The following is a 27,683-nucleotide window of genomic DNA, read 5'->3' as shown; positions in this document are numbered from 1 at the left end:
TCCTAAAGCTGGGCCATGGAACGCGGGCCCCGAGCAGCGAGTCCTGGGCAGCCCCCACCCCGCGGCCTCGAGGCGCGCCGGGGACCGGGGCGGGGCTGGCCCGAGGCGTCCCTTCGCCGCCCGGTGGCGCGTCTGGCCCAGCTTCGCTTCTCCGGAGGTTCTTCGCCGTTGGCCACAGCCACCGCCCTCCTGCCACCCGGGGGCCCTCGGGCTGCCTTCAGGCCTCAGCGGAGGCCGAGCCGCATTCCTCCCTCCCTGCCTTCCTCCTCACATTTGCGGGGCCCCTGGGAAAGTCTCGGGCCCTGGGCCCTGGGGGTGCAGAGCAGGTGGTCGGGAGAGCCGCCTCCCCCGTGGGCCACGCAGTCGGCCCTGCCCGCAGGCACACCTGGGGTGTCGGGACGAGGCCCTCGGGCTCACCTGGGGTGTCGGGACGGGGCCCGCGGGCTCACCTGGGGTGTCGGGACGGGGCCCGCGGGCACACCTGGGGTGTCGGGACGGGGCCCGCGGGCACACCTGGGGTGTTGGGATGAGAGCTGGCTGCTTTGTGAAAGCTCAGCGGGCTGATCACTAGGGTTTGTGCGTTTTTCTCTACATATGCTATTTTCGGGAAATGGTGGCTGCCAATACCCACTGCTCCTTATTTAATTGTGAAATGTTAGGAAACACCCCAAAAGACTGCGTAAGCACGTGTGTGGGCTAAAAAGCGCTAAGAAGACACCCGTGTCTACCCCGAGGCAGCCATGTGCTGACATTTTGGGTCATTATTGTCTTCCTTTTCTTTTTTTTTTGGCGCGATCTCGGCTCACCGCAACCTCCGCCTCCTGGGTTCAGGCAATTCTCCTATCTCAGCTTCCTGAGTAGCTGGGATTACAGGCACGCGCCACCATGCCCAGCTAATTTTTTGTATTTTTAGTAGAGACGGGGTTTCACCGTGTTGACCAGGATGGTCTCGATCTCTTGACCTTGTGATCCACCCGCCTCGGCCTCCCAAAGTGCTGGGATTACAGGCGAGAGCCACTGCGCCCGACCTGTCTCCCTTTTCTTACAGCTTCATCGTGGGGCGGGCTCGTGCACATAAATCTTAAACGTATGTGGTTTAGCCAGAATGAGATACCACCTCATATCCGTTGGGATGGCTACTATAAAAGAAAAACAGGCTGAGCACAGTGGCTCATGCTTGTAATCTCAGCACTTTGGGGGGCTGAGGGCGGTGATCACCTGAGGTCAGGAGGTAGAGACCAGCCTGGCCAACATGGTGGAACCCCATCTCTACTAAAAATACAAAAACTAGCTGGGCATGGTGGCATGCATCTGCTACTCAGGAGGCAAGAGAATCGCTTGAACCCGGGAGGCGGAGGTTGCAGTGAGCCAAGATCGCACCACTGCATTCCAGCCTGGGCGACAGAGTGAGACTCCATCAAAATTAAAAAAAGAAAACATCGTCGTATATGGACTTTAAAGCTAGAGCTGGTTTGCTCAACGCATCCTGAAGGCCTATTCCACTTTCCTTTGGTTCCAGCATGGCACTGAGACATTAGTCATTCTGGTTCCTTTGTTTATGGCCTGGTATTTTCTTTCCAGAAGTTGTAGAAGTGCTTTCCCAAGTGTTGTGAAATCACACAGGGGGTGCCTTCTGTGGGTGGTTTACTTCCCACCACTGTGCTGGGCACTCACTGGCTCCGTCCAACCTAGCAGTTCATGCTTTGTCTCTGGGACAAGTTAGTTATTTTACCAACAGCTTCTTCCTTCTTCCTCTTTTACCAACAACTTCTTCCTACCAACAACTTTCCCCTTTACCTTTTCTGGAACTCCTAATTTTTACACCTTGGGCTTCCCAGGCCAATATTCCACATTTCTTAGCTTTTCTTTTCCTATTTTCTAACTCATTTTTGCTCTGCTTTCACAGAGCTCTCCTTAACTTGATGTTTCAACCCCATATCCAGCTTTTCATTTCTGCTGTCCTGGTTTTGATTTCCAAGAGCTGCTGTTGTCCTCTTCTGAATGTTCTTTTTCATAGTGTCCTGTTCTTGTTTCATGAATACAGGCTCCATCTAAGACTATTGCTAGTTTCGTTTTCGTTTTCAATGTGCTTTCCTCCCTTCCAAGTCTCTTTTTCATCCATGCCAACTGATTTCTGTTTGTCTGGGTCTCTGGCATGCTGGGGCTTTCGTTCGTGTTTAGGGCTCTCTGCTGCCCGTGACTGAGAGGCAGACGTTTTGAACGGGACGGGGGCTTAAGGTCTTTGAGTCTAGAGTAGGGTGAGCTTGCTGAGCGGTTTGTTGGGGAAACCCCCAGGACCATTGTTCTTTCAGACTGGTCAGATTCAAAAGAAGCATCTTTTCTTTCTTGCTTGGAGGGGAAGATCATGCCCCTGTTAACTGAAAAACAAAAAATCATACAATGATAAATTTGGAAAGGAGAGCTTTATTTTGTATAAAGGGTTACAGCCTGCAGGGTGGCCATTCTGACGGGCTGGGAAGCCTGCCTCTGGCCTGACCATCAGAAGGAGGAGGGGCTGGGGCAGGAGCCCTGTGCTGAATGGGTTGGCTAAACAGACACGTGCAACAAGTTATGGGGGCAAACAGTTTCTTTTCAAAGCCCTCATTCACTGAATCCGCCACTATTTTCCCACTGTGCTGTGCGCCTGGCCCTGGGTGGGTCCCTGTGACCAACATGGACCTGGCCGCCCCTGGTGCAGATGGTCCAGAGGGGAGACAGCAGTGAGTGACTAAACGGACATATAAAAGCTGGTGGACGAGGGCCTTGTGCTTTCAGGGAACAGAGAGGAGGCCATGCGCTTCCCCAGTCGTTCAGCAGTGGCTGTCACTCTACATGAGAATGGGTTTCCTCGGCGAGGTACCGTTTCTGAGGAATGGGTTTCCTCGGAGGGGTACTGTTTCTGAGGCAGGGTCTCACTCGGTCGCCCAGGCTGGAGTGCAGTGGTGTAATCATAGCTCTCTGCAGCCTTGGCCTCCTGGCCTCAAGCATCCTCCCACCTCAGCCTCCTGAGTAGCTGGGACCACAGGAGTGTGCCACCACACCTGGCTTATTTTGTTTAATTTGTAGTAGAGACGGGGTCTCGCTGTGTTCCCCAGGCTGGTCTCAGTCCTCGGCTCAAGTGATCCTCCCACCTCAGTCTCCCACAGTAGTGGGATTCCAGGCATGAGCCTGGTGTCTAAAGGCAGGCGGCCGGAGGAGTGCGAAGCGGGGGATGGCGGGGGGCGGGGGGCGGCTGCCCAGTGAGAGGCAGTCATTCTCTTGGCCATTTTCTAATTACTTTTTTACGATTTAAAACGCCAGATGGACAGGCGTTTATGGAGAGTAGGGAAAGACAGCCCTCAAAAGCCCCATCCCCGCCTGCCTGGTCCTCAGCCCAGTGTTTAGCGGTGGAAGGAGGGGAGTCGTCCTCTGCCCCCGTCCGCCCACCCACACCTCTGAGCAGAATCCTGGCTATTTCTAAGGGAATTGAATGCGGCTGGTGGAGGAGCCCCCAGAGCCCTCTGCAGGTGGATGACGGGAGGGCAGGACCTCAGGGCCCACATCCCAGAGAAGAGCGACAGAGTCTGAGGACAATGACGTCAGTGCGGTGGGAACTGCCAGGCCCCCGGGAGGGCATGCTGGGCACAGGAGCAGGGTCCTCCGGGACCTGTCTGGAGAGCAGTTCTGATGAAAATGGGGTCCCCAGGCCCCCAAGGTGAGACCCCAGGTGTCAGCAGAGCACTGGGCTGAGGGGGAAGGCTGGGTCCGTGCCTGGGAACAGGGCCAGAGGACTTCATGGCCAGGCTGCGTTTGTGGAGGGAGAAGCTGTGGAGTGGGGGCCGTTTGGACCTGATGGGCGGTGTGTGTGCAGCATCCTGGATCGCCCTGGGCAGCCCTAGCCACCCTGGGTGCCAAGGCCCCACCACGTGGGCCCATGGACACAAAGGTGGCTCCCTCTTGGGTGCTGATCCACCACGTTCACTCCTTTTTTTGTTTTGTTTGTTTGTTTTTCAAGAAAACATTCTCTTAGTTTATTTGCATCTCAGCAAAGGTTCTCATTTGGCACCTGAGTGGCATCAAACCAAAGTCTGTAGGCCAACAAAGCTGGGCCACTCACAAGCTTGCCATTTGTAGGTCTCAATGCCTATGAGTATCCGACACCTGTTCCTCTCTCTAGTCTCTTAGGGAGGCTGAAATCTGTCTCAGGTGTGTGACAGTGCCAGCCACAAGGTGGTGAAAAAGGCCATAAAACTGCAGTCTTTGCTGGGATAGGAAGCCAAGCAGCGCCTGGACAGCAGAGTTCTTTTCTTGGGCAGCAGAGAACCAGACAGGACCCTAACTGTGCTCTCATTCAACATTCTTCTGTCTCTGCCTAGACTGAAATAAAGAGCCGATCTCTCTCGTTGCACAGGGGAGGAGACACCAGCTCATTTACGTTTGACAGATCTAAAGAACACATCTACCAAAGTCTGATCCGGATGGACGGCACAGGGAGCTCTTAGGTGAGCGCTGCTGGTTGGCGGACGTCCCTGAGTCCAGCTTTGCAGCCTTCGTGCAGCAGCACTTCCTGCTCTTCCACTCAGCTGTCCCAAGGGTCAGGCCGGCCTGGGACACCTGCCCACCTGCTCCTACAGCACCAGCATGTGAGCTGGCGGAGGCCCTCTGTGTTCACAGAACTCAACAAAGAGATCCTGGGCTCTTCCCCTTCCCCTGGGGCATTGGTCAGGCCCCGGCTATCCTGGGTGGGCCTCGCCCCACCCGTCCCTCACAGGGGCTGCCTTCCCGCTATCTGCAGGCCCTCAGTACCTTGGGAGGCTGTGTGCCCGGCAAAGGGGTGCAGAGGGTCTCCCAAGGGCCTGGCCCCAAGGGACCAAGGACTGTGAGTCCTCGCCACCACCCCAGTCACTGCTCCTTCCTGGGCGGGGTCTCACACTGGCACCCATGCGTGGAGAGACCTGCAGCTACTCTCCGACCCCAGGTCTCAGAATTCTCACCTGGGGAGGCTGCGCCGGGAGCCCTGTGGGTGGGGGAGTTATGACAGCTCCGCCATCTCCTTCCACCGACGCTGACTGACCAGCCGAGCTGGCCTTCGGGTTCTGGCCAAGAACCGGACAGGGTCCTTCCCTCCCAGCTGCTGTCCTTAGGGAGATGGAAGCCAGTGCAGAGGCTGCCAGCCGTGGCAGGTGCCGTGAACAGGGTAGGGCACAGCACTGTCCATGCCCCCCCACCGTGGTCGCTGTGCCCTAATCCCTGGCATCCACCTGCACTCCTGCCATGCAGGCTACCTCAGCCTTTGCACTTGCTGGCACACCTCCAGCTCCTTTCTTCCTCCACGGGGTCCCTGCAACCCCAGCACACGCACAGCCTGCCCTGCCCTGCTTTGCAGCATTACCCCGTCCAAGGTCACCCTCCTTCTTTCTGTGATCCACCTCTCCCACCAGAATGTCCCTCAGGCACCCCCTCAGTCCCAGGAAAATGCTCAGGGTACAGAAGTTGTACAATAAAGGTTTCTTAGGCTGGGCGAGGTGGCCCACGCTTGTAATCCCAGCACTTTGGGAAGCCGAGGTGGGTGGATCAACAGGTCAGGAGATCGAGACCATCCTGGCCAAAATGGTAAAACCCCGTCTCTTAAAAAAAAAAAAAAGGTTTCTTAAATGAATGAATGAATGAGGAGATGACGTTGGAGCCGAGATGTCAATGATGAGAAGCCAGACTCAGAGCCCCAGGGGAAGGAACGTGCAGACAGAGGGAACACCCATGTGGAGGCCGGCAGGTAGGAACGAGCCTGGCTGCCTGGGGAACAGAGGGAAGCCGAGAGCACAGCCAGGGGTGGAGGCGGGGTGGGGTGGGGCTGGACCACGCAGCACCTTAGGGCCACAGCGAGGGCTTGGGTGTTGCTGGGGGGCAGAGGGAGGCAGGGGACAGAGCCTTGTGGGCTTGTCAGTGTGACTCCCACCCACGGGCACTGCTCCTCCCTTAGGCAGGCTCCCTTCCAGCCGTCATGGCGAACACTTCAGGCACCAGGTGTAGGAACGCCCCAAACAAATGCCCCCCCAACAAGCAACTCGAAACCACAGGTTTTAATTTCCAGGCGTGATGGCTGCTGTCCCCACAACACAGGGCTGTGTTTGCAGCCGAGGACAAGACGCAGTGCCGCCCCTTCTTGTTGGTCCAAGCTGGCCGGCTTCCAGGGCTAAGGGAGGAGGTGTCCTTCTCGGCACCCTCTGATCAGAGCTGTGTGGCGTGAGGGGAGCTCAGCGCCGTCTGCTGCCCGGTGGGAGGGAGGGCAGCTCCAGGCCACCGGCTATCCTGGCCGTCCGGGGTCAGGAGGGGAAGGGGGCCGCCTCCACCAGCGGGCGGGCCATGCTCTGGATGGCCCACTGCAGGATGCCATCAAAGGCGTGCTGTGGAACAGAGCGACAGCGAGAACTCCGGGTGTGCCCCTGCGACGGCCACAGGATCGTGGCTTTCATTAGAAATCACCGTACAACCTTTCCTCTAATTCAAAGGTGGGGAAACAGGCCCAAGGCCCCACGGCACAGGCCAGTCTGGGGAGGACCCATCTTGTGTATTTCACCACACCCCGTAACCCGTGGCACTACCCTGTGGCACTACCCCGTGGCACTACCCCGTGGCACTTCCGCCGCCTCGGGTGGCTCCTTCAGGGTGGGGGGTCAGGTCCAGCTGCTTCTCATTCTGCTCAGGAGCCCGAAGCTCCCATAGGATGGGGCCGCGGGGCCCACGGTGCCAGCAGAATAAGCCCCAGGGAGGCTGTGAGCCCGCCCCTCTTCTCTCCAGGTATATCCGGGGACCCCGTCCAGAGGGGCAGCACCCTTACCCAGCACCGGATCCCCTTGCCCACTCCCAGGCCCTGGGGCTCTCTCAACACTGGCACCATCAGGGTATGTGGGCCACGCTACTGCACAGGGCAGGACCCCCACCCCGTGGTCAGCTAGGACCCCCAGATGCCACGCCAGACACTGAGGGGAACATGTGGAGGCTGGAGGAGCTTGTCCTCTTGTCAAAAACAGAGCCCTTTAAAGTCACCTTTCCCCAGATCCTACCTCCCCATCATAGCTTAGAGAAGCCTGAGAGGGAGGGGCAAGCAGCTCTCAGAGGGACGGAGGGACAGGGTCTGGGCTGGGCCCTTCCCACTGCTCCACACCTCACCCTCCCCAGGGGAGAGTGGATCTTGAGCCAGCCTGGTGCTCCGGCCTCTGCCTGCCAGGGTCCAGGTGCTCGGGGGAGGGGGCGCGGGGGGGCTCAGCAGTACTGGGCTCCTGCGGGGGGAGGGGACGGGGAGGCTCCTGTGGATGGGACTGGGGGGCACCTGTGGGGGGTGCCAGGGGCTCAGCAGCACTGGGGTTCCTGTGGGGGGGCTGGGGGGCACCTGTGGGGGCTGCCAGGGGCTCAGCATCACTGGGACTCCTGTGGGGGGGCTGGGGGGCTCCTGTGGGGGATGCCGGGGGCTCAGCAGCCCTGGGGCTCCTGTGGGGGGCTGGGGGCGCCTGTGGGGGGTGCCGGGGGCTCAGCAGCACTGGGCTCCTGTGGGGGGCTGGGGGCACCTGTAGGGGGTGCCGGGGGCTCAGCAGCACTGGTGCTCCTGTGGGGGGCTGGGGTGGCACCTGTTGGGGGTGCCGGGGGCTCAGCAGCACTGGGCTCCTGTGGGGGGCTGGGGTGGCACCTGTAGGGGGTGCCGGGGGCTCAGCAGCACTGGGCTCCTGTGGGGGGCTGGGGGCACCTGTGGAGGGCGCCAGGGGCTCAGCAGCACTGGGCTCCTGGTGGTGGGTGGAGCAGAGACAGCCTGAGTTTCCGTGGCTCAGGAGCGGCGGGGGCCTGCAGTCTTCAGCATGCCCAGAGTGGAGAGCCTGGGTGGCGGCTGAGGTGGGAGAGGGAAGTGGAGGAACGGCAGGTGCCTCGGAGGCCAGGGGAGGCGTCAGTTACCTCGCTCAGGAGGGACTCCAGGTCATCCCTGTGCAGAGCGGGCTCCTGACTGGCAGTGTCGTCCTGGAACCCAGGAAAGAGAAGAGGTCAGCCCAACTCCCACAGCCCTCGGGGGACACAGAAGCAGGACTCCCCACAGAGGCCACAGGGCCTAGGGCCTCGGGAGTGCTTCCCCCCACTGAGATGGGAATTCTTACACCAGCTCCTTTGGGGGCAGGGGCATCAGGTGGCGTGGGCATGAGGAGGCTGGGGATGCCCGCCCAGGGTCCTGCCCACTGGGGAAACCAGCTGCCCAAGGCCCCCAGACAGCCTCCATACTGCACGGCCACCTGGGAAAACGAGGGGACTCAGGGAACCAGCAAGGAGCCCCCACTCTGAGGTGGAAGCCTGAGGCCCAGAGAGGAAAGTGCCTGGTCCATGCCAGCCCCGCCCCCAGCAAGGACCACCAGGGCCAGCCATGCCCTGGGTGAGTGGTCAGAGTTGGGGAGGTCCCCAGGCGGGCAGTCCCTGCAGAGAGGAGACCGTATTACTGGAATCGCCCATTTGTAACCCAGAACAGCCACACGTCAGCTCCTCCACTCCGGTGAACGCTGGCAGCGCAAGGCTCTGCAGCCCTGCCTGGCTGAGGGCGCGCTGCTGGGTCTGGAGGGAGAGTCCCTGGATGCACCCTTGTCTTAAGGATGCTGTCGGGGTGGGAGACCTACTCAAGACGGGGTCGGGGGCTACACACAACCTTCCCCAGGGAAGGGCGCAGGCTGGGGAGGGGCTGAGGCCAGCAGGACCTTTCCTCTAACATGGTGCCACATTTCACATCGCAGTGAAGAGAAAGAGGCCTCTGCTGTTCAGAGACAGAGCCCAGGAGGTCAGTGATGAGGACCGCTGCCTGAGCAGCCACAGGAAGACTACCTGGGTGGGGAGGGGCGTCTGCTTTAGGCATGGCTGGGCCCCCAGACACACGGAGGGAGGCTTCCAGAAGGAAGGGAACAGTATTCCAGATGAGCCCCGAAGGGCAGGGCTTGGTCTGAGGCTTGTGCCATGCCAGGCCAGAGTCTGCATGCCGGGGCAGGATGTCATCCTCCTGGGGAGTACCATGCCAGAGTGGGCTGTCACCCTCCTGGGGAGTACCATGTCGGGGTGGGCTGTCACCCTCCTGGGGAGTACCATGCCGGGGTGGGCTGTCACCCTCCTGGGGAGTACCATGCCGGGGTGGGCTGTCACCCTCCTGGGGAGTACCATGCCGGGGTGGGCTGTCACCCTCCTGGGAAGTACCATGTCGGGGTGGCCTGTCACCCTCCTGGGGAGTTCCATGCTGGGTGGCCTGTCACCCTCCTGGGGAGTTCCATGTCGAGGTGGGCTGTCACCGTCCTGGGGAGTACCATGCCGGGTGGGCTGTCACCCTCCTGGGGAGTACCATGCCGGGGTGGGCTGTCACCCTCCTGGGGAGTTCCATGCCGGGGTGGGCTGTCACCCTCCTGGGGAGTACCATGCTGGGTGGGCTGTCACCCTCCTGGGGAGTTCCATGCCAGGGTGGGCTGTCACCCTCCTGGGGAGTACCATGCCGGGGTGGGCTGTCACCCTCCTGGGGAGTACCATGCCGGGGTGGGCTGTCACCCTCCTGGGGAGTACCATGCCGGGGTGGGCTGTCACCCTCCTGGGGAGTTCCATGCCGGGGTGGGCTGTCACCCTCCTGGGGAGTACCATGCCGGGGTGGGCTGTCACCCTCCTGGGGAGTACCATGCCGGGGTGGGCTGTCACCCTCCTGGGAAGTACCATGTCGGGGTGGCCTGTCACCCTCCTGGGGAGTTCCATGCTGGGTGGCCTGTCACCCTCCTGGGGAGTTCCATGTCGAGGTGGGCTGTCACCGTCCTGGGGAGTACCATGCCGGGTGGCCTGTCACCCTCCTGGGGAGTACCATGCCGGGGTGGGCTGTCACCCTCCTGGGGAGTTCCATGCCGGGGTGGGCTGTCACCCTCCTGGGGAGTACCATGCCGGGGTGGGCTGTCACCCTCCTGGGGAGTTCCATGCCGGGGTGGGCTGTCACCCTCCTGGGGAGTACCATGCCGGGGTGGGCTGTCACCCTCCTGGGGAGTACCATGCCGGGGTGGGCTGTCACCGTCTTGAGGAGTACCATGTCGGGGTGGGCTGTCACCCTCCTGGGAAGTACCATGTCGGGGTGGCCTGTCACCCTCCTGGGGAGTACCATGCCGGGGTGGGCTGTCACCCTCCTGGGGAGTACCATGCCGGGGTGGGCTGTCACCCTCCTGGGGAGTACCATGTCGGGGTGGGCTGTCACCCTCCTGGGGAGTACCATGCTGGGTGGCCTGTCACCCACACAGTGTATACAGGGTGGAGGCACAGCTGGGAAGGAGCAGGAGCCACATGGAGCGGGTGGGACATGTAATCACCCAGGATCCCTAAAGGTTCCTCAGGGGCCCTCTGCTAGGGACAGTCAAGGCAAGAGGCCACCACCCCTGGAGGTTCATGCAGCAAGGACTCGGACCTCCCCCACACCCAGCTCCAGGGCAAGCCCGGCCACCCCAGCAGTCACGGGTCTCCCCACCACCTGGGCCCTCTCTGACACCAGAGTGGGAGGACAGGAAGCTACTGGCTGGACCTGGTGTCACTTTGCCTCTCTGGGAGGGCTCCAGCCACAGAATGGGGTGGATCCTGGCCCCAGGGAGTACTGGGGGTGAGACAACCCGGAGGGGTCACGCAGGGCGGGGTTTGCTCACGCAGGGTGGGGTTTGCTCCCGCAGGCCGGGTGCTCCTGCTCTCCCCTCACCCCACCCAGGGTGCCCTGGCAGACTCTCAGGCCCGTGCTGTGAGGGCCTCCAAGCCAACCATGATCTCACCGTCACCAACCCTTGGGGGGAGCCTCCTTTTTGACTATATTTAAGCTGCCAAAAAGAGTTCGTTTGATGGAAAATATATATAAATATTTTTTGAGATGGAGTTTTGCTCTTGTTGCCCAGGCTGGAGTGCAGTGGCACAATCTTGGCTCACTGCAACCTCCACATCCCGGGTTCAAGCGATTCTCCTGCCTCAGCCTCCCGAGTAGCTGGGATTACAGGCGCCTGTAAATTTAGCCACCACGCCCGGCTAAGTTTCGTATTTTTAGTAGAGACGGGTTTTCACCGTGTTGGCCAGGCTGGTCTTGGACTCCTGACCTCATGATCTGCTCACATCGGCCTCCCAAAGTGCTGGGATTACAGGCATGAGCCACCTCGCCGGGCCAAGAAGGGAAAATATTTTCTACAAATAATAAGCACATGGTCGGTGGGTGTGGCACAAACCCTCGAAGCTGGCACCCAGGGTCTGCCCTGAGATGTGCTCTCCCCACTTGCAACCCAAGGGGTCCGCACCCCCACCCCACTGGCACACATGCAGGGTCCCTGTGGCACTGACCTTGGTGGGCCCGGGGCCCAGGTGGGCGGGGCTGGGGGCCAGCACCCCCTCCGCAGGGGCCGGGGTCACGTCTCCTGAGCAGGATCTGCATCGAAGGCCTATCCTGAGGCAGAAGAGGAGGGGCTGCCAGTCTTGTGGGGAGCAGGAGTGCACCCTCAGGGGTATGGGGTGTGGGTGCTGGTGGGAGGCGTGGGGTGTGGGCATGGGTGGTGAGTGGGGGATAAGAGGTCTGGGGTATATGGAGGGGTGTGGGGTGTGGGTGGGGGTGTGGGGTTAGGTGTAGGGTGTGGGTGGGGTATAGGGTATGGGGTGTGAGTGCTGGTGGGAGGCATGGGGTGTGGGTGTGAGTGGTGAGTAGGACGGGGTGTGGGATGGGGCACAATGGTTGGGGGGATGAGGTGCAGTGGGGGTGATAGGAGGTGTGGGGTGTGGGGGGCTGTGGGTGGGGCTGTGGGTGTGGGGTGGGGTGGGGGTGGGGGGGCGTAGGGTGGGGGTGTGGGGTGTAGGGTGGGGGTATGGGGTGAGATGTAGGTTGTGATGGGGTGTAGGGTGTGGATGGGGTGTAGGGCTTGGGTGTGGCTGTGGATGAGGTGTGGGGTGAGGTGTAGGGTGGGGGTGGGGGGTGTAGGGTGTGGGTGTGGATGAGGGGTGGGGTGGGGTGTAGGGTGGGGTGGGGTGTGGTTGTGGAGTGTATGGTGTGGGTGGGAGGTGTGGGGTGCAGGGTGCGGGTTGGGGCCTCCATGTGAACCGCACTCACTCACCCTGCCCGGGGGGCGCCCGCCGGGAAGTGGCAGCGCCAGTGGAAGGCGGCAGCGCAGTGAGCACACTGCAGCGCGTCTGTGCCATCTCCACACACCCCGCACCGCGCGCCAGGAGCCGGATGCTGCAGGAGGTAATAGTGAGGGGTCAGGACGGGGGTGGCCTCCCCGCTCTCCCCTGGGACCCCCTAGGAATGGACGGGGGCCTAAGCATGAGTGGGAAGCCTACGATGCTGCTCAGAGACTGTGGGACAGTGGGACCGGTCCGGTCCCAGGAGGCAGGGGCCACACCGGCACCCTCAGGCTGCCACCCGCAAGCCAGGAGCCCAACCTCTCTCCTGCTTGGTGGGCCAGCCTCCTTTGGGGCTGAGTTCTGGGGGTCTCCTGAAGGGCGTTGCCCACAGGGCTTCAGTGGGGGGATCAGGCGAGGTGGGGAGGATGAGGCCCGGTGTGGGGGTAAGGAGCAGTGGGAGGTATGAAGAGCTGTGGGGGGATATGAAGTGAGGTGGGGGGGATGACGCGTGGTCGGGGGGATGAAGGTCGGGGGTGGAGGGGATGAGGTGCAGTGGGGGGATGAAGTGTGATGGGGGAATGAGGCAGAGTGAGGATGAGGCATGGTTGGGGGGATGAGGCAGGGCGAGGTGGGCTCCCACTGGCACTGAGTCATCCTCCCTTCATTGTCCTGCCTTGTGCGGGAAGCAGTGATGCCCAGGGCCAGGAGCTGGAGTGAGGGTCCAGGAGCAATGAGAGGATGTGTCCGGGAGCCTCCCCTTCCCCTCACAGCCCCCCACGCTCCCCCTACAGCCCCCCACAGCCCCCCACGCTCCCCCCACCAGCCCCCACACTCCCCTCACAGCCCCCCACGCTCCCCCCACAGCCCCCCACAGCCCCCCACGCTCCCCGCACCAGCCCCCACGCTCCCCGCACAACCCTCCACTCGCCCCCCATGTTGCCCCCACAGCCCCCCATGCTCCCCCCACAGCCCCAGGCCCTGTGCCTCCCTCTTCTTCTGTTTCAGGTGAATTCAGCCCTGTAGATCCTGGGCTCCCACCCTGACCCCCACTCCCGGCTCACCTGCTGCCCCTCAGGGCTCACACTCAGTAGGGGGTGCAGGGCCGAGGGATCCAGCCCTGGCAGGGGGGCTGCGGAAGGTGGGACTGGCAGGTGCTTGTAGATGAGAGCCGTGTCCATGCCGGCTGGGGGCTCCCCGGGTGGGCCCCTCACCTCCGCTCCCGCCGACCTCAGCCCCAGGGGGAGCTGGAACCCAAGGGTCAGCATTCAGAGGGGCAGCGGGGACCTGCCCAGCACCACCCGGCAGTTGGTGACTGCTGGGACCCTGAAATCCGGGTGGCAGGGTACCACGCTGGGTGGGAAAGGCCTGTGGCAGTTCCTGGCCCTGTGGTCCTCCATCCTCACCCAGCGACGCCCGGCCCTCAGGGCTGTGGGAGGGAACACTGGGTCTGCACGGGTCGTGCACGGGGTCCCTGCTATCTTCGCAGCAGCAGCCAGAGGAGCACAGCTCTGGGGCCTTCTCAGTGCTCACCCTGCCTCCCCTGGGCAGGCCCCACAGCCGGAAGCTGGGTTCAGGCCGGCGGGAACCCTGATGGGGGCTCCGCCGCAGGAGACCACAAGGACCGGGCTTGGGCACTGGGGGGAGACAGTGCTATGGCTGGGGTGGGCCTGTCCCATAGGACTCCAGGGGGCAGGCGGACAGGAGGGGTGGCCGGGCCTGGAGTGGGCGTGGCCGTACCGGGGTCTCCACGGGTGGCTCCTGGGGCCGGGGCTCCTCTGTCGGGGGCCGCATCTCAGGGACTGTCACCTGCAGGCAGCTGGAGCACCTCCAGGTCCCACTGCTCATGTGTCCACCAGTCAGAGATACAGTACAAGACAGGGGGTGACAGATCCCCAAACCCAAGGACGGGGCCCCAGGGCTCCAGAGCACCAAGTTCTTTTACAGAGGGGAAACCAAGGCACAGCGGGGAGCTGGGCAGAGACTCTGGCAGGGAGAGCCCAGCAGGGGACATTTGCCCATGTGGGGTTGCCCTGGCCAGCGTGATCAAGGTCCTGTTGGCGTACTTCTCTGATGAACCCCAGAATCTCCAGTGCAGTGGCCATGCCTGCCTCTCAGGGCTGGGCCCTGCCAGGGGCCTCCCCAAGCTGACTGCGTATGTCCCGGGACCCGACCCTGTTTCCTTAAGGGGAATGGCTTCCCTTCAGCGTCTGCAGGTGGCGGTGGCCATGAAGCGGGACGCCGGTTTGCACTGGCAGAGCTGCTGGCTCACCTGGGGATCTCCCGGAGCGGCGGGGACAGGCAGGCCAGGTGGAAGGCTCGAGGGCAGCCGTCACAGCAGATGAGCTCCCCGCCGTCCCGGCACACGGCACACTCGTCCTCGTTCTTCTGGGACGGGTAAGAGGGGGCTGGAGTGCAGCACCTTCCTGAGAGCCCCCTCCTCCCCGAAACGGCTCCCCACAGTCTCTGGGGGCCCAAGCTCCCCAGGCTCCGCCCTGCCCCCATGCTGCTGGGGCCTGAAATTCCACCCTGACCCCCTGCTTCCTGTCCATCTCGTCTCTGACATACACCTGCCATCCTTATTGGGAAGAAAACCCAGTTTCTCGAGGGCTGCTGTGTTCCAGGGGTCCGGGAGCTATACACCCCCACCACACGCCCTTCCTCTCGGGGCAGCGGGGCCAGGCCCAGGGAGCCCCTCCTGACCTCAGCGCCTGCTGAACCCTCCGCCCTCGGCCCCACCCTCCTGGTGCCCTGCCTGGATGGTGCCTGCTATGCCTTCAGGGGCCTCCCAGACACCCAGGCTAGGCTGGTCACTGTGCCTATCAGAGATCGTCGGGGTACAGCCTGGGCACACCTGAAAGGACCTCATTTTCTCTGACTTATTTAAAATAATATTATAATTGTACATTATGAGGAGAAAACACTGTCTATTACAGAAAAAGAGCTCTACCCTGTGGGGAGGGGCTCGGGCCCTGGTGCTCGTCCCTGAGTGCGTGGGACAAGACAGAGGCAGCAGGACCTGCCCGAGGAGAGCCGGGGCAGACAGGGGCCCTCCTGTGCTCTAGGGCGTTACCTGGTGGGGCTGGGGGTCACCAGGGAGGGCCGGAGGGGCGGGAACCCTGCCCTGCTGGCCCAGCCTAGGCTCACCTCCACCCTGCAAGGAAGAGAGCGTCAGCAATGGGGGCGGCCTGGGCAGCGGGGGTGCACGTGGCTGTGGCGACAGGCGTCTCGGCAGCAGTCCCCAGCCCCCAGCAGAGCTATTGCCCTGGAGGCCACACTGTTCCTGGGTGGGGGTATACCAGGAGCCGGGCTCCCCAGGGACAGGTGGGTGCTTACGGGGGCAGCGCCCTGGGCTCCCTTGGCTCGAACCAGAGGCTTCAGGCCACCGCTGCTGCGGGCCTTGCTCTTCCCACCACCGGGATCTTCGAACTTGCTGGGAGTGTAAAACTGCCCCCCGACCTGGATGCACTTCTTGGAGCTCCCTGGGAGGAGATGCTGGCTGGTCCCGCCTCACCCACCCAGCAGGACCTGCCTTGGTGGTGGTATAGGCCCTGGGCTGGGGCCTCACAGGGGCAGGTGGAGTTCCCCAGCCTGCATTCCTCCAGCCCGCCCCCGCCCGCCGGCGACTCAGGCCCGAGGATTGTCCTGGGGCTGTCTGCACAAGGGGGTTCAATAGTGTCCCCCAAAGTTCATGTCCACCCAGAACCTCAGAGTGTGACCTTACTTGGAACTGGGGTCTTCCTAGATGTGATTAGTTAATATGAGGTCGCACTGGACCATAAGTTCAATCACTGGTGTCCTTACAAAAATGGGACACACGGGAGACAGCTGTGTGACCGCAGAGGCAGAGCCTGGAGCGGTAGGGTCCTGAGCCCGGGAACAAGGGTACGGGGCACCCCCATGACAACCAGCAGCTGGGAGGGACAAGGAAACACTGTCCCCTCGAAGCTCCAGAGGAGCGCGGCCGGGACGCCTGGACCTTGGCATTCTGTTGTTTTAAGCCTCCAGCTTGTGCCAATTTGGTCCAACAGCCTTAGGAAGTAACACAGTGGCCCTGGAGCCCTCCCAGAGGTGCAACACCAGGGCCCTGGCTGCCCTCGGTGTCCCCAGCCCGTGTCCAGCACCAAAGAGACGCTGTGCAGGGACCGTAGATCAAATGCCCCAATGGCACGGTGGGCCTGCCGCCAGCAGCCCTACTGTGCCCTGGTCAGGTGGTGCTGGTGATTGCATGGGGTCGGCGGCTGGCCAGGGTATGGGGGCGAGGGCGCCGCAGGCCGTCCTGGTCGGAGTGCAGACCCCCTGGAGGTCCTCATCAGCACCAGCAGAACTTTCTAAGGATGCAACCCCATGGCCCAGGAGGGCCTTGCGGATGGATGGAGGTGATGGGAGTGCTGCACACCCCGAGCTGGGATGCAGGCCTGGACCGCCGGCCTCACAGAAGACCCCCCGACAGGGGACGTCAGTGCCCACCCTTCTCCTCCAGTCAGAAGAACCACAGGCAGAAACTACGGCTACCTGAGCAACAGCTCTGTCTGCTGTGGGACCACGAGGGTGCAAAGGGCGGGGTCCTTCTTCCATCTTGGGGCCTGGGTCTCCCCGTCAGCCGCCCTCCCCACCACAGCGTCTACCTGACTCAAACACCTGCTGGATGAGGATCCCCTCCACGGCCCCTCGGGCTCCCGGGACGTCCCCGGAGGACACGGTCACAGCTCTCTGGACTGAAGCTGACATGGTCTGAATCCCTGGGAAAGGGACCACCCATTAGGGTCACCCGTGGGGAAGACCGTGCCCGAGCACCTCCTCCTTGCCAGGAGCAGGCGGTACCTGGCTGCAGAGGCCTCTCCTTCCAGCCGGGGCAGGCCGAGGAGGGGACCCAGTCCTGCCATGTGCAGACAGCCCACAGGTAAGTGCAGAGACACACGAATGTGTGTGTTCATGTGTGCACTCGTGTGTGTGTGCTGGAGTGGCACTGTCAGCAGAGCTGGCGCATGGATAGGAAGGAATGACTAATCACCAGGCCCCCCATGACATGGGCCCTGTGTTGTGCTGGGAGGAACACAGAGTTCCTAGTCTCTGCCCTCAGGGAGGACAGCGCTGGGCACAGGGTGTCCCTGGAGTCCAGTGCCCTGGGAAGGAATGAGAGGGAAATGGGAGGGGTCCAGTCTGCGTGCAGCTGGGGGCCAGGGATGATTTTCTGGAGGAAGCAGTGTCTGGACTCATCCTGAAGGATAGGGAGTGGACGGGCAGAGGTGGGGTGCCTGAGAAGGGGGTCCCAGAACCGGGCTGCAGTGGGGGCGGAGGTGATTGGCAAGATCATGCTTGGAGCCAGGGTGTCCCCTTTCTGGGTCTGGCGGTGCCGCTCAGGCCCTTGGGATGGCCCTTGCATGCCAGGCCAGCATGTTCCCAGTCCCCAGGACAGGCCCTCAGGGGGTAGGCCCTGCTCTGACCCCTGACCCCTTGCCCCTGACCAGGGAGAAGGGAGGCACTCCCCCGGGCCCTGCTCACCGTTCCCGAGCGGAAGGCGCTGCTGCTCTGTGCTGCTCTCTGGCTTCCTGGGGGGCTTGGCCTTCAGTTGAGAGCCTGAATGGGGGAGCTGGGGGCAGCCTGGCCTCCCTCGCGGTGGGGGTAAGTGCTGGTGGGCAGGGGCCCGAGGTGGGAGGGTGTGGAGTGGGGTCCAGTCCTGGGTATCCCGGCCTCCCGTGGGTCCTTCCCTTTGCGGGACTCCAGTTTCCCCTCAGTAGAAGCAAATAAAACCCGCGTGCCTACTTTGCCAGCCCTGGGGAGCTCAGCCTTCAGGCAGGAAGGAGCTGAGAGGCTGGCCCAGTGTGTGGGGCAGTACCCAGGCAGGCTGGCTCTACCCCAGTGAGTGGGAGCCCGGGTGGGGAGGGGGCGCAGGCTCCCAGGAAAGACTGGAGCCCCCAGCTGGCTTCCCCTGCTGGGTACCTGGGCTGGAGGTGGCCCTTGGAGTCAGGGCTGCTGGCGCAGCAGCTCGAGCCTCTTCTGAGGCCTTCCTCTTGGTGGGGAGCCTGGGGATGGCCGGGGGCTTCCTCCCCTTCCGGGACTGGCTGAGGTCCACATCTGCAGCTCAGGGACAGAAGCAGGGTCCCAGCCTCAGAGTTTTCTGCAGGGGAGGCTGGTCCCCAGAACTGGACACCCTGGCCACGTGGGTGAGGCCTGGGCCCTTTGCCTCTTGGGATCCAAGCCCATCCTGGGGCATCACCCACGGGCTCCCCAAACACCACTCTGGCTCCAGTCCAGCTGGGCTGAGCAGGTGACAGCAGCTGCCCCAGGCCCCCCGGCAGCCAGGACCACCAGCACCCACCTCTGGGGAAGCTGTCGAGGATGGGCTGCAGCCGGCCATAGCGCTCCAGGTTGTAGTCCTTGAACAGAACCCTCCAGAAGTCCAGGATGGCTGTGGAGTCCTGGGTCAGCAGCCAGGACAGGAGGGCGTGGAAGGCCTGGGGGCAGCCCTCCTTCTCCTTCAGACGAAGCGTCTCCTGCAGTGGGGTGGCATGAGGTCCCCTGCGATGGTCACCCACACCCTGCAGCCCTTCTGTCTCCACCATGGCTAGAGGGGGGCGCTCCCACGCAGAGGCGCCTCCACGCCCATCTCCTCGGCTTGTGGTGGGGTCAGGTGGTGGCACAGGGCGTGGAGGGTGGGGGCTGGGGAAACTTGTCCTGGAGGCCATTCCTTTGGCTTGGGGGTGAGGTGTGGGGATGGCTGGGGGAAGGGAGCCAACTTTTTTTTTTTGAGACAGAGTTTTGCTCTTGTTGCCCAGGCTGGAGTGCAATGGCGCGATCTCGGCTCACTGCAACGTCCGCCTCCTGGGTAAGCAATTCTCCTGCCTCAGCCTCCCAAGTAACTAAGATTATAGGCATGTGCCACCATGCCCAGCTAAGTTTTTTTGTATTTTCAGTAGAGAGGGGTTTCTCCATGTTGGTCAGCCTGGTCTCAAACTCCCGACCTCAGGTGATCTGCCCACGTAGGCCTCTCAGAGTGCTGGGATTACAGGTGTGAACCACTGCACTCGGCCTTTATTTTTTTGAGATGGAGTTTCACTCTTGTTACCCAGGCTGGAGTGCAATGGCGTGATCTCTGCTCACCGCAACCTCCGCCTCCCAGGTTTAAGTGATTCTCCTGCCTCAGCTTTCCAAGTAGCTAGGATCACAGGCGCCTGCCACCATGCCCAGCTAATTCTGTATTTTTAGTTGAGATGAGGTTTCTACGTTAGTCGGGCTGGTCTCGAACTCCAAACCTCAGGTGTTCCGCCCGCTTCGGCCTCCCAAAGTGCTGGGATCACAGGCCTGAGCCACCCTGCCGGGCCTGGGAGGCTCGGGGCGCGGTCCTTCTGGAGCTTCCCCGGGGACAACCCCTGACTTGCGGGGCCTGGGGGCAGGGGAGGGCGGGGGGGCCCACCTGGAACTTGTCCTCGGGGACCACGTCGTGGTCAGCCAGCGCGTGCAGCAGAGGGAAGGCGCTGTCCACCGCCACCGCGATCTCCGTGCGGTGCAGCCTCAGGAACCGGCGCAGCGCCGCGTCCGCCATGGGGTCCGCTCGGGGCTGGGCGGGGGTCCCGGGATGCTGGCAGTCCCTCTCCTCGCCTCGGGTTCCGGCGGGCCCGTGGGGCGTCCGCGCCGGCTGCGCACCCGTGTCCCCTGCCTGCCAGCCCCGCGCGCCCCTGTTATACCCCGGCGACCACGCAAAGCGCAAAGGCAGCTCTGCCCGGTGCCCAATCAGGGCCAGAGCCTCAGCCTCCCTGCGGCGGGGACGCTTCCGTGTGATGGGGGCGCTGCTCTCCCTCGCTCACTCCCGGGAAGTCTCGCCCAGCCTGACTCACCCACCGGGGCAGCTGCCTTGGGGGCTGGGGACTGAGACTTGCTCTGGGCGGGGCTCAAAGGCCTCTGGCTTCCGGAATGTGGCCCCATCCTGCCTCTCCGAGGGCCCTGCTGGAATGGGGCAAAGGCAGGACAGCTGCCCTCGGTGGGGAGGCTCGGCGCTCAGGGGCCTGACAGGGGCTGCCGGGGTGCACTGGCCCCTCCAAGTGGCCTGCAAGAGCCTCCATGGAGGCTGGATCGGGGTGGCGTCCCTGAGGTACCTCCACACAAGCTGAGAGCCCCACTCGGGGGTCCGCCTGGGGCTGCGGGAGGAGCCGGATGCAGGGTCCCAGTCTGATGGACGAGACTGTAGGGCTGGTGTCCTGCCCTAGGCAGCCCTGGGCGATGCCGGGGAGGCTCCTGACTTCGCCACCCTAGGCTGGCTGTGTGACGCCAGGCAAGTCCTTTCCTTCTCTGAGCTTCGGTTCCCTCATCTTCAAAAGGGGTATATTCGCCTGGGGATGGAGGTTCCCACTGACCCCCTACTTCCTTCCCCCAGGTGCTTTAGAAGGAAGGCAGCTGGCCCCACGGCGGAGGCCCTGAGCGTGGCCCTGAGCGTGGCCCTGAGTGTGAGCTCCCGAGGGGTCTTCCTAGGACCAGTGACAGAGGCTGAGGGACACTGCGGCTTGGACAGGAGCTTCAGGGGCATCTGGGAAGACGTCCCAGAGAGGAGCTGCAGTGGACAGGAGACGGGGGTCCCAGGTGGACGTGGGTGGGGACAGTGCCCCCAGTAAAGCAGGAGCAGATGCAGAGGCCTGGGGCCTGCAAGGATGCTGAACCCATGGCGGCCCCGCAGGCATGGCCTCGAGGGGGCTGGCCTCAGCGGGAGGGCTTGGTAACACAGACCCCTTGTCTGTGCAGTCAAGCCAGCGAGGCAGGCCCTGTGTGCAGCCTGCGGAGAACCACGAAGGACTCGGCACACAGTGTTCCCCCTGAGCCTGAGAAGGAAGCGACCTGCCCAGCATGCGTCAGGGTTGAAGAGTGACAAAGGTACCAGGAAGCCTGAATCTGGGCAGCACTGGGCTGGGGTGACTGACGCAGTGAGAGATGCCACCAAGATTCCCGCGTGGGCAGGTGTGCCGTTGGTCGCTGGGCAGCCAGAGTCCGGGATGGGGAGCAGCGCGCACATCTCCTCTGGACCAGGGCTCGGTCTCAATTTCTCCTTCTGCCTCCAGCCCCAGCGTCCCCCTGAATGTTCTGCACGTGCTGAGATTCCTCCAGAAAAGACTCCGGGGGTGCTTGATAACAAACCTGGGGAGGAAGGTGGGGCCAGAGGTGGCGGCTGAGGTGGTCAGCCTGGGTTCAGGTGCTGGGGTTGTTGTGGGGAGCTGTCGGGGAGGGGTCCATCTCAGACAGCCAAGGGTGGCTGTGGAGTGTCAGGCAGTGCGGAGTCGGGGTTGGAACAGGCTGGCTGAGGTGTGGCGTGCCCCAGGAGCCCTGAGCTGGGAGCAGGGCCCTCTCGATGCCTGTGCCTGGGTGTGTGGCGTGCCCAGGAGCTCTGCGCTGGGATCAGGGCCCTCTCGCCGCCCGTGTCTGGGTGTGTGGAGTGCCCAGGAGCTCTGCGTTGGGAGCAGGGCTCTCTCGATGCCCATGTCTGGGTGTGTGGAGTGTGCTCTCTCACTCCCTGCACTGTGCCTTCTGCAGACCCCATGAGAGAAGACCCTCCTGGACCGCCCTGCAGGTGCCCGCTCTGAGAGGCACATCCTGTCCCTAGCTGGGCCAGGCCTTGGCTCACCAGGTTTCCTGCCCTCTCCCCTGGAGTTCTGTATTTATGGCAAAAATATTTAGAATAAGCGCAAGCCAAAATTGCACAGAAGCCCAGCTCTGCACGGGCCCCTGCCTGCCCTCGAAACACCCCGTTCTCCTTGCTCCTCCGTGGTCAGGGGTCTCACCAGGGGAGGGCTCACTAACATCAAGTTCAATGGCAACCCTCAGACCCACGGGCTCCACTGTCCATGCGGAAAGGTCCCGGGGTGCCAGGGAACGGCGCACACAGCTTTGGGATGACCGGCAACTTGCTCCCAGCAGCTCGGCTCCCCTCTCTCCTGTGAGGCCGCCCTGCCCTGAAGTCACTCCCTGCAACCTGGTGGCTCTTCTCGCCCCAGGTGGTTAAGTGGGTTAGTGGAAGCCTTAGCCCAGAGGTAGGTCAAGGGGAATTAAAAACCGAAAAGCAACACCCAAGCCTGCACTTCACTTTTTTTAAAAGACCTGAAATCTTTGCGGGTGCACCTGTGTCACTGGGCTGGGGCCTGACCCCCGTGGGCAGGCGTCACCCAGCCTCTTGCATGGAGGTTGACAAAGAGGCCCCTGTAGAATTCTGGACTTTCCACCATGCTGTGGGGCTTTCCATCCCAGCCCCTTGCCCTGGGGTGATCTGGAGCCGCCAAGGCTCTCTGGAGGAGGCCCTGGTGACACAGACCCTGGAGGGGAGTGAGGGGTCAGGGGCTTGGCCCTGTCTTCAGTGCGACTGATGCCTTTGTGGGGCTGAGTCTCAGTTTCCCCAAGAGGTGCCTGGGCAGCAGAGCTCTGGGACAGTATTGGGCTCCATCCCTGGGCCTGGTGTCCTCAGATGGAGCAGACGGGCTCAGCAGCCCTTTCTCCCACATCCGTGCTGTGCCCTAGGACGCCTGCAGGCCTGGCATGCCCGGGCTGGGCCCTGAGAGCTTTGCAATTCTGCTCACTCCATCGGCAGAATGGTCTCCTTAGGTCTCATCGTGATTGGTGCCATCCACACTGCTAAGGGGCAGGACCATGACTCAGGCTTTGATGCACGGAGGACAGAAGCTCTCCAGGTCCAGGCTCCTGCTGTGCTGGGTGCCCCTCGGGTGCCCAGGTCACATCAGGTGTTCCCAGCTTGCAAAGACAGCGGGCCCTGCCCGTGTGATGCATGAAGAATTCGGGAGAAGCCAGGTCCCAATGGCAGAGCAGGGCAGGGGCTGGAGGGGCCTCAGCCTTGGCGCCTCAAACAAGCCTGGATTCTGTGCCTGCTCCCCTGCTGCAGGTGGAGGCTCCATCCCCTGTGGCTCCCCGGAAGTGCCAGGCTCCCAGAGGCCAGCAGCCGGAGTCAGGATGGCCTTGGGTGACGTGGAGCTCTGGGCAGGGCCTAGGCCCTGCTCCTGCAGCCTGGCCAGGTAGTGTGGCATCGGGGGAGGTGTGGGTCTCTGAAGGACACTTTGTGAGGACCCTAGAACCCTCCTGGCCACCAGCTTCCTCACTAGGCCTCAGTTTACCCACTGTGGAGAGGAAGTTGCCTCTGCTTGTTGAGGGCGGGCTGGCCATTCCACATGGGTGTCCAGGTCTGGGAGGCAGCGCTGAGCACCGGTGAGCTCCAAAACACCCCTGCCCAGCCTAGGGCGTGAGGGTGGGGTCCCTGCTCTCTCCCCTCCCACTCCTCTTGCCTCAAACCTGCCCCGCTGGCTGTGCCTCAGTTTCCCTGGTCTGGCCTCTCCACTCCGGTCCACAGTGGGTATGTGTCAGACAGCATCGCTCTTCTCAGTGAGCTAGGGGACAGTAGTGACAGAGATTCTCTTCCTTTTTGCAGAATTCACCATCTGCCTGGCAGAATTACCAAACGGCCCAGCTGGTGGGCGGGGTCCCTCTTGGTGGACAGGCCCTGGGAGAACGGAGCCTTGCCCTCTGCCCCCCGAAGCCCACCTGCTATGGGGGAGGACGCTGGTCTCCCCTCAACATTCGTATGTTATCTCCCCACCCCCAGGGTGATAGCAGTAGGTGGTGGGATCTTTGGGAGGTCATTAGGTCGCAAGGACTCTGCCCTCATGAACGGATTACTGCTTGTATAAAAGGAGTCTGATGGCCGGGCACAGTGGCTCACACTTGTAATCCAGCACTTTGGGAGGCCAAGGCGGGTGGATCATTTGAGGTCAGGAGTTCGAGACCAGCCTGGCCAACATGGTGAAACCCTGTCTCTACTGAAAATACAAAATTAGCCAGGTGTGGTGGCTCATGCCTGTAATCCCAACTACTCAGGAGGCTGAGGCAGGAGAATCACTGGAACCCGGGAGGCAGAGGTTGCAGGGAGCCGAGATCTCGCCACTGCACTTCAATCCGGGCCACCAGGCTAAAATTCTGTCTCGAAAAAATAAAATGTTTATACAATAAGGACACTGTCAGGAGAGTGAAGATGGATGAAAGTGAGTACTTAAAATATCACATATCTGATAAGGGTCTAATATCCGGGACATATACAGGACTCTTAAGACAATCCAATTAAAAACTAGGCAAAGCACTAAAATAGACATGTCTCCAAAGAAGGCAGGCACATGGCCACCAAGCACAAGGACAGATGCTCGGCAGCATCAGCCACCAGGGAAGTGCAAACTGAAACCAAATGAGGCCGGGCGCGGCGGCTCAGGCCTTAATCCCAGCACTTTGGGAGGCTGAAGCGGGCGGATCACCTGAGGTTGGGAGTTCGAGACCAGCCTGACCAACATGGAGGAACCCAGTCTCAACTAAAAATACAAAATTATCCGGGCATGGTGGCGCGTGCCTGTAGTCCCAGCTACTCAGGAGGTTGAGGTGGGAGAATCGCTCGAACCCAGGAGCGGAGGTTGCGGTGAGCCAAGATTTCGCCGTTGCACTCCAGCCTGGGCAGCAAGAATAAAACTCCATCTCAAAATAAATAAATAAATAAGCCAGGCGTGGTGGCTTATGCCACCGCGCTTATCCCAGCACTTTGGGAGGCCAAGGCGGGCAGATAGCCTGAGATTGGGAGTTCAAGATAGGCCTGACTAACAATGGAGAAACCCTGTCTCTCACGGTGGCGCGTGCCTGTAGTCCCAGCTACTCAGGAGGCTGAGGCAGGAGAATGCCTTGAACCCATGAGGTGGAGGTTGCCGTGAGCCAAGATGGCGCCACTGCACTTCAGACTGGGCAACAAGAGCAAAAATTCAGCAGGTCGCAGTGGCTCACACCTGTAATCCCAGGACTTTGGGAGGCCAAGGTGGATGGATCATGAGGTCAGGAGTTTGAGACCAGCCGGGCCAACATGGTGAAATCCTGTCTCTTTTTTTTTTTTTTCAGGTCAGACGGGTAATGTGCCAACGTCATGACAAGGTTCAGGGGTAGCACATCTCACACAAGCGTGTGAGCACCCAATCATCATGGTCATGAACTACAAAAGGATCGAAACCCTCTCCCTCAAAAAAAAAAAAAAAAGGGGCCAAGCTCGGTGGCTCACGCCTGTAATCCCAGCACTTTGGGAGGCCGAGGCGGGTGGATCACGAGGTCAAGAGATCGAGACCATCCTGGTCAACATGGTGAAACCCCGTCTCTACTAATACAAAAAAAATTAGCTGGCCATGGTGGCGCGTGCCTGTAATCCCAGCTACTCAGGAGGCTGAGGCAGGAGAATTGCCTGAACCCAGGAGGCGGAGGTTGCGGTGAGCCGAGATCGCGCCATTGCACTCCAGCCTGGGTAACAAGAGCGAAACTCCGTCTCAAAAAAAAAAAAAATACAAAAATTAGCCAGGCATGATGGCACATACTTGTGGTCCCATCTACTCAGGAGGCTGAGGTGGAAGAATCGCTTGAATCCAGGAGGTGGAGGTTGTAGTGAGCCGAGATTGCGCCACTGCACTCCAGCCTGGTGACAGAACAAGACTCTGTCTCAAAAAAAAAAGAATACAAAAAAAAAATACAAAATTAGCTGGGCGTGGTGGCGTGCACCTGTAATCCCAGCTACTAGGAGGCTGCGGCAGGAGAATCGCTTGAATCCGGGAGGTGGAGGTTGCAGTGAGCCGAGATTGCGCCACTGCACTCCAGCCTGGGCAACAGAGGGAGACTCTGTCTCAAAAAAAACAGAGCAAAAATTCTGTCTCAAGTCTTTCTAGCCCCAGACCCGGACCCTACAGCCGCCGCGATGTTGATGCCTAAGAAGAACAGGATTGCCATTTATGAGCTCCTTTTTAAGGAGGGAGTCATGGTGGCCAAGAAGGATGTCCACATGCCTAAGCACCCGGAGCTGGCAGACGAGAACATGCCCAACTTTCATGTCACGAAGGCCATGCAGTCTCTCAAGTTCCAAGGCTACGTGAAGGAACAGTTTGCCTGGAGACATTTCTACTGGTACCTCACCAATGAGGGTATCCAGTATCTCCGTGATTACCTCCATCTGCCCCCAGAGATCGTGCCTGCCACCCTACGCCGCAGCCGTCCAGAGACTGGCAGGCCTCGGCCTAAAGGTCTGGAAGGCGAGTGACCTGCAAGACTCACAAGAGGGGAAGCCGACAGAGATACCCACAGACGGAGTGCTGTGCCCCCTGGTGCCCACAAGAAAGCCGAGGCGGGGGCCGGGTCAGCAACCGAATTCCAGTTTAGAGGCGGATTTGGTCGTGGATGTGGTCAGCCACCTCAGTAAAATTGGAGAGGATTATTTTGCATTGAATAAACTTACAGCTAAAAAAAAAAAAATTCTGTCTCAAAAAAAAAATTCAAGTGAGATCGCACTTTACCCCATAGGATGGCTATTATCAAAGAACAGAAAATCAGTTTTATTCTTGTTTCTTTGGTGAGAATGTAGAACAATTGGAACCCTCACAAGTTGCTGACGGAAACCGAAAGCGGCACAGCCGCGGCGGAAGACACTTTTGCAGTTCCTCAAAACGTTAAATACAGAATGACTATATGATCTAGCAATTTCACTTCTGGGGATATACCAAAAAAGAGATGAAAGCAGGTCTTCAAGCAGAAGCTTGGACGCAGGTGTGCGTAGCAGCAGCGTTGACGACAGCCAAACGTCCATCCACACAGGAATGGATGAATAGAATGTGCTGTGAGCGCAGGAAGGAACATCATTCAGCTCTAAGTACAAATGAAGTACTGATACACACTGCAATGTGGCTGAACCCCAAAAACGTGATGCTGCGTGAGCCAGACATGAAAGAGCCGCATATTGTACAATTTCATCTGTGTGACATTCACGGAACAGGCAAGTCTGTAGAGACAGAAAACAGACAGGTGGTTTCCAGGGGCGCGGCTTCCACTTAGAGTGGATGGAAAAGTTCTGGAACTAAGGCAGTGGGGACTGTCGTACAATATCAGGGTGTAATAATTGCCACAGAATTTTAAACTTTCAAATGGTGAAAATGGTAAATTTCATGTTATGTGAATTTACAATACAAATTAATTGATGAAAAAACATTTGTATGGGTTTATTTCTGGGTTCTCTGTTTCATTCCATTGATCTATGTGCCTGTCTGTTTACCAACATCACAGTCTTGATTACTGTAGCTATATAATCCATCTTGAGACCTAGTAAACTGATTCCTCACTTCATTCTTCTTCTTTTTCTTTCTTTCTTTTTTTCTTTTTTGAGTCTCACTCTTTTGCCCAGGCTGCAGTGCAGTGGCACAATCTCGGCTCACTGCAACCTCTGCCTTCCAGTTTTAAAGCAATTCTCCTGCCTCAGCTTCCTGAGTAGCTGGGATTACAGGTGCCAACCACCACACCTGGCTAACTTTTGTATTTTTAGTAGAGATGGGGTTTCACCATGTTGGCCAGGCTGGTCTCAAACTCCTGACCTCGTGATTCACCCACCTTGACCTCCCAAAGTGCTGGGATTACAGGTGTGAGCCACCAAGCCCAGCTCACTTCATTCTTCTTTTTTCTTTTCTTTCTTTCTTTCTTTCTTTTTTTTTTTTGAGTGTCTCTCTGTCACCCAGGCTGGAGTTTAGTGGTGTGATCTTGGCTCACTA

The 27,683-nt window shown here is 60.6% G+C and overlaps 2 protein-coding genes, 1 long non-coding RNA gene and 1 other non-coding gene across 4 annotated transcripts; 2 read left to right on the top strand and 2 right to left on the bottom strand.

Annotated features, from left to right (window-relative positions):
- The first annotated feature begins 781 nt into the window (after positions 1-781).
- Positions 782-6,300, top strand: LOC105711800 (uncharacterized). The gene is made up of 4 exons (XR_001106153.3): positions 782-3,694; positions 4,391-4,481; positions 5,625-5,752; positions 6,071-6,300. It is a non-coding gene; the product is annotated as an uncharacterized LOC105711800 (long non-coding RNA).
- AIRE (autoimmune regulator) lies at positions 6,045-19,642 on the bottom strand. The gene is made up of 14 exons (XM_012444701.3): positions 19,514-19,642; positions 18,419-18,593; positions 18,040-18,174; positions 17,602-17,676; positions 16,725-16,838; positions 15,433-15,578; positions 15,170-15,250; positions 14,369-14,484; positions 13,837-13,936; positions 13,161-13,343; positions 12,090-12,211; positions 11,329-11,431; positions 7,924-7,986; positions 6,045-6,383 (listed from the first exon to the last, which is right to left on the bottom strand). The coding sequence occupies exons 1-14, from the start codon at positions 19,640-19,642 to the stop codon at positions 6,303-6,305; spliced, it is 1,623 nt and encodes a 540-aa protein (XP_012300124.2). The 3' UTR covers positions 6,045-6,302.
- A 5,368-nt stretch (positions 19,643-25,010) lies between these two features.
- On the bottom strand, positions 25,011-25,114 carry LOC135276432 (small nucleolar RNA U13). The gene has a single exon (XR_010343974.1). It is a non-coding gene; the product is annotated as a small nucleolar RNA U13 (small nucleolar RNA).
- A 625-nt stretch (positions 25,115-25,739) lies between these two features.
- Positions 25,740-27,217, top strand: LOC110567991 (small ribosomal subunit protein eS10-like). The gene has a single exon (XM_064379986.1). It carries the CDS (start codon positions 25,850-25,852, stop codon positions 26,186-26,188), a length of 339 nt encoding a protein of 112 aa, XP_064236056.1. The 5' UTR covers positions 25,740-25,849; the 3' UTR covers positions 26,189-27,217.
- The last annotated feature ends 466 nt before the right edge of the window (positions 27,218-27,683 follow it).

This window comes from Aotus nancymaae, unplaced genomic scaffold (genome assembly GCF_030222135.1).
Source record: "Aotus nancymaae isolate 86718 unplaced genomic scaffold, 86718_ANA_hifiasm-v0.15.2.pri h1tg000022l_1, whole genome shotgun sequence".
In the NCBI taxonomy this organism is placed as follows: domain Eukaryota; kingdom Metazoa; phylum Chordata; class Mammalia; order Primates; family Aotidae; genus Aotus; species Aotus nancymaae.
The sequence above is the reverse complement of the archived record's forward strand: the minus strand, read 5'-3'. Positions and strand labels throughout refer to the sequence as shown.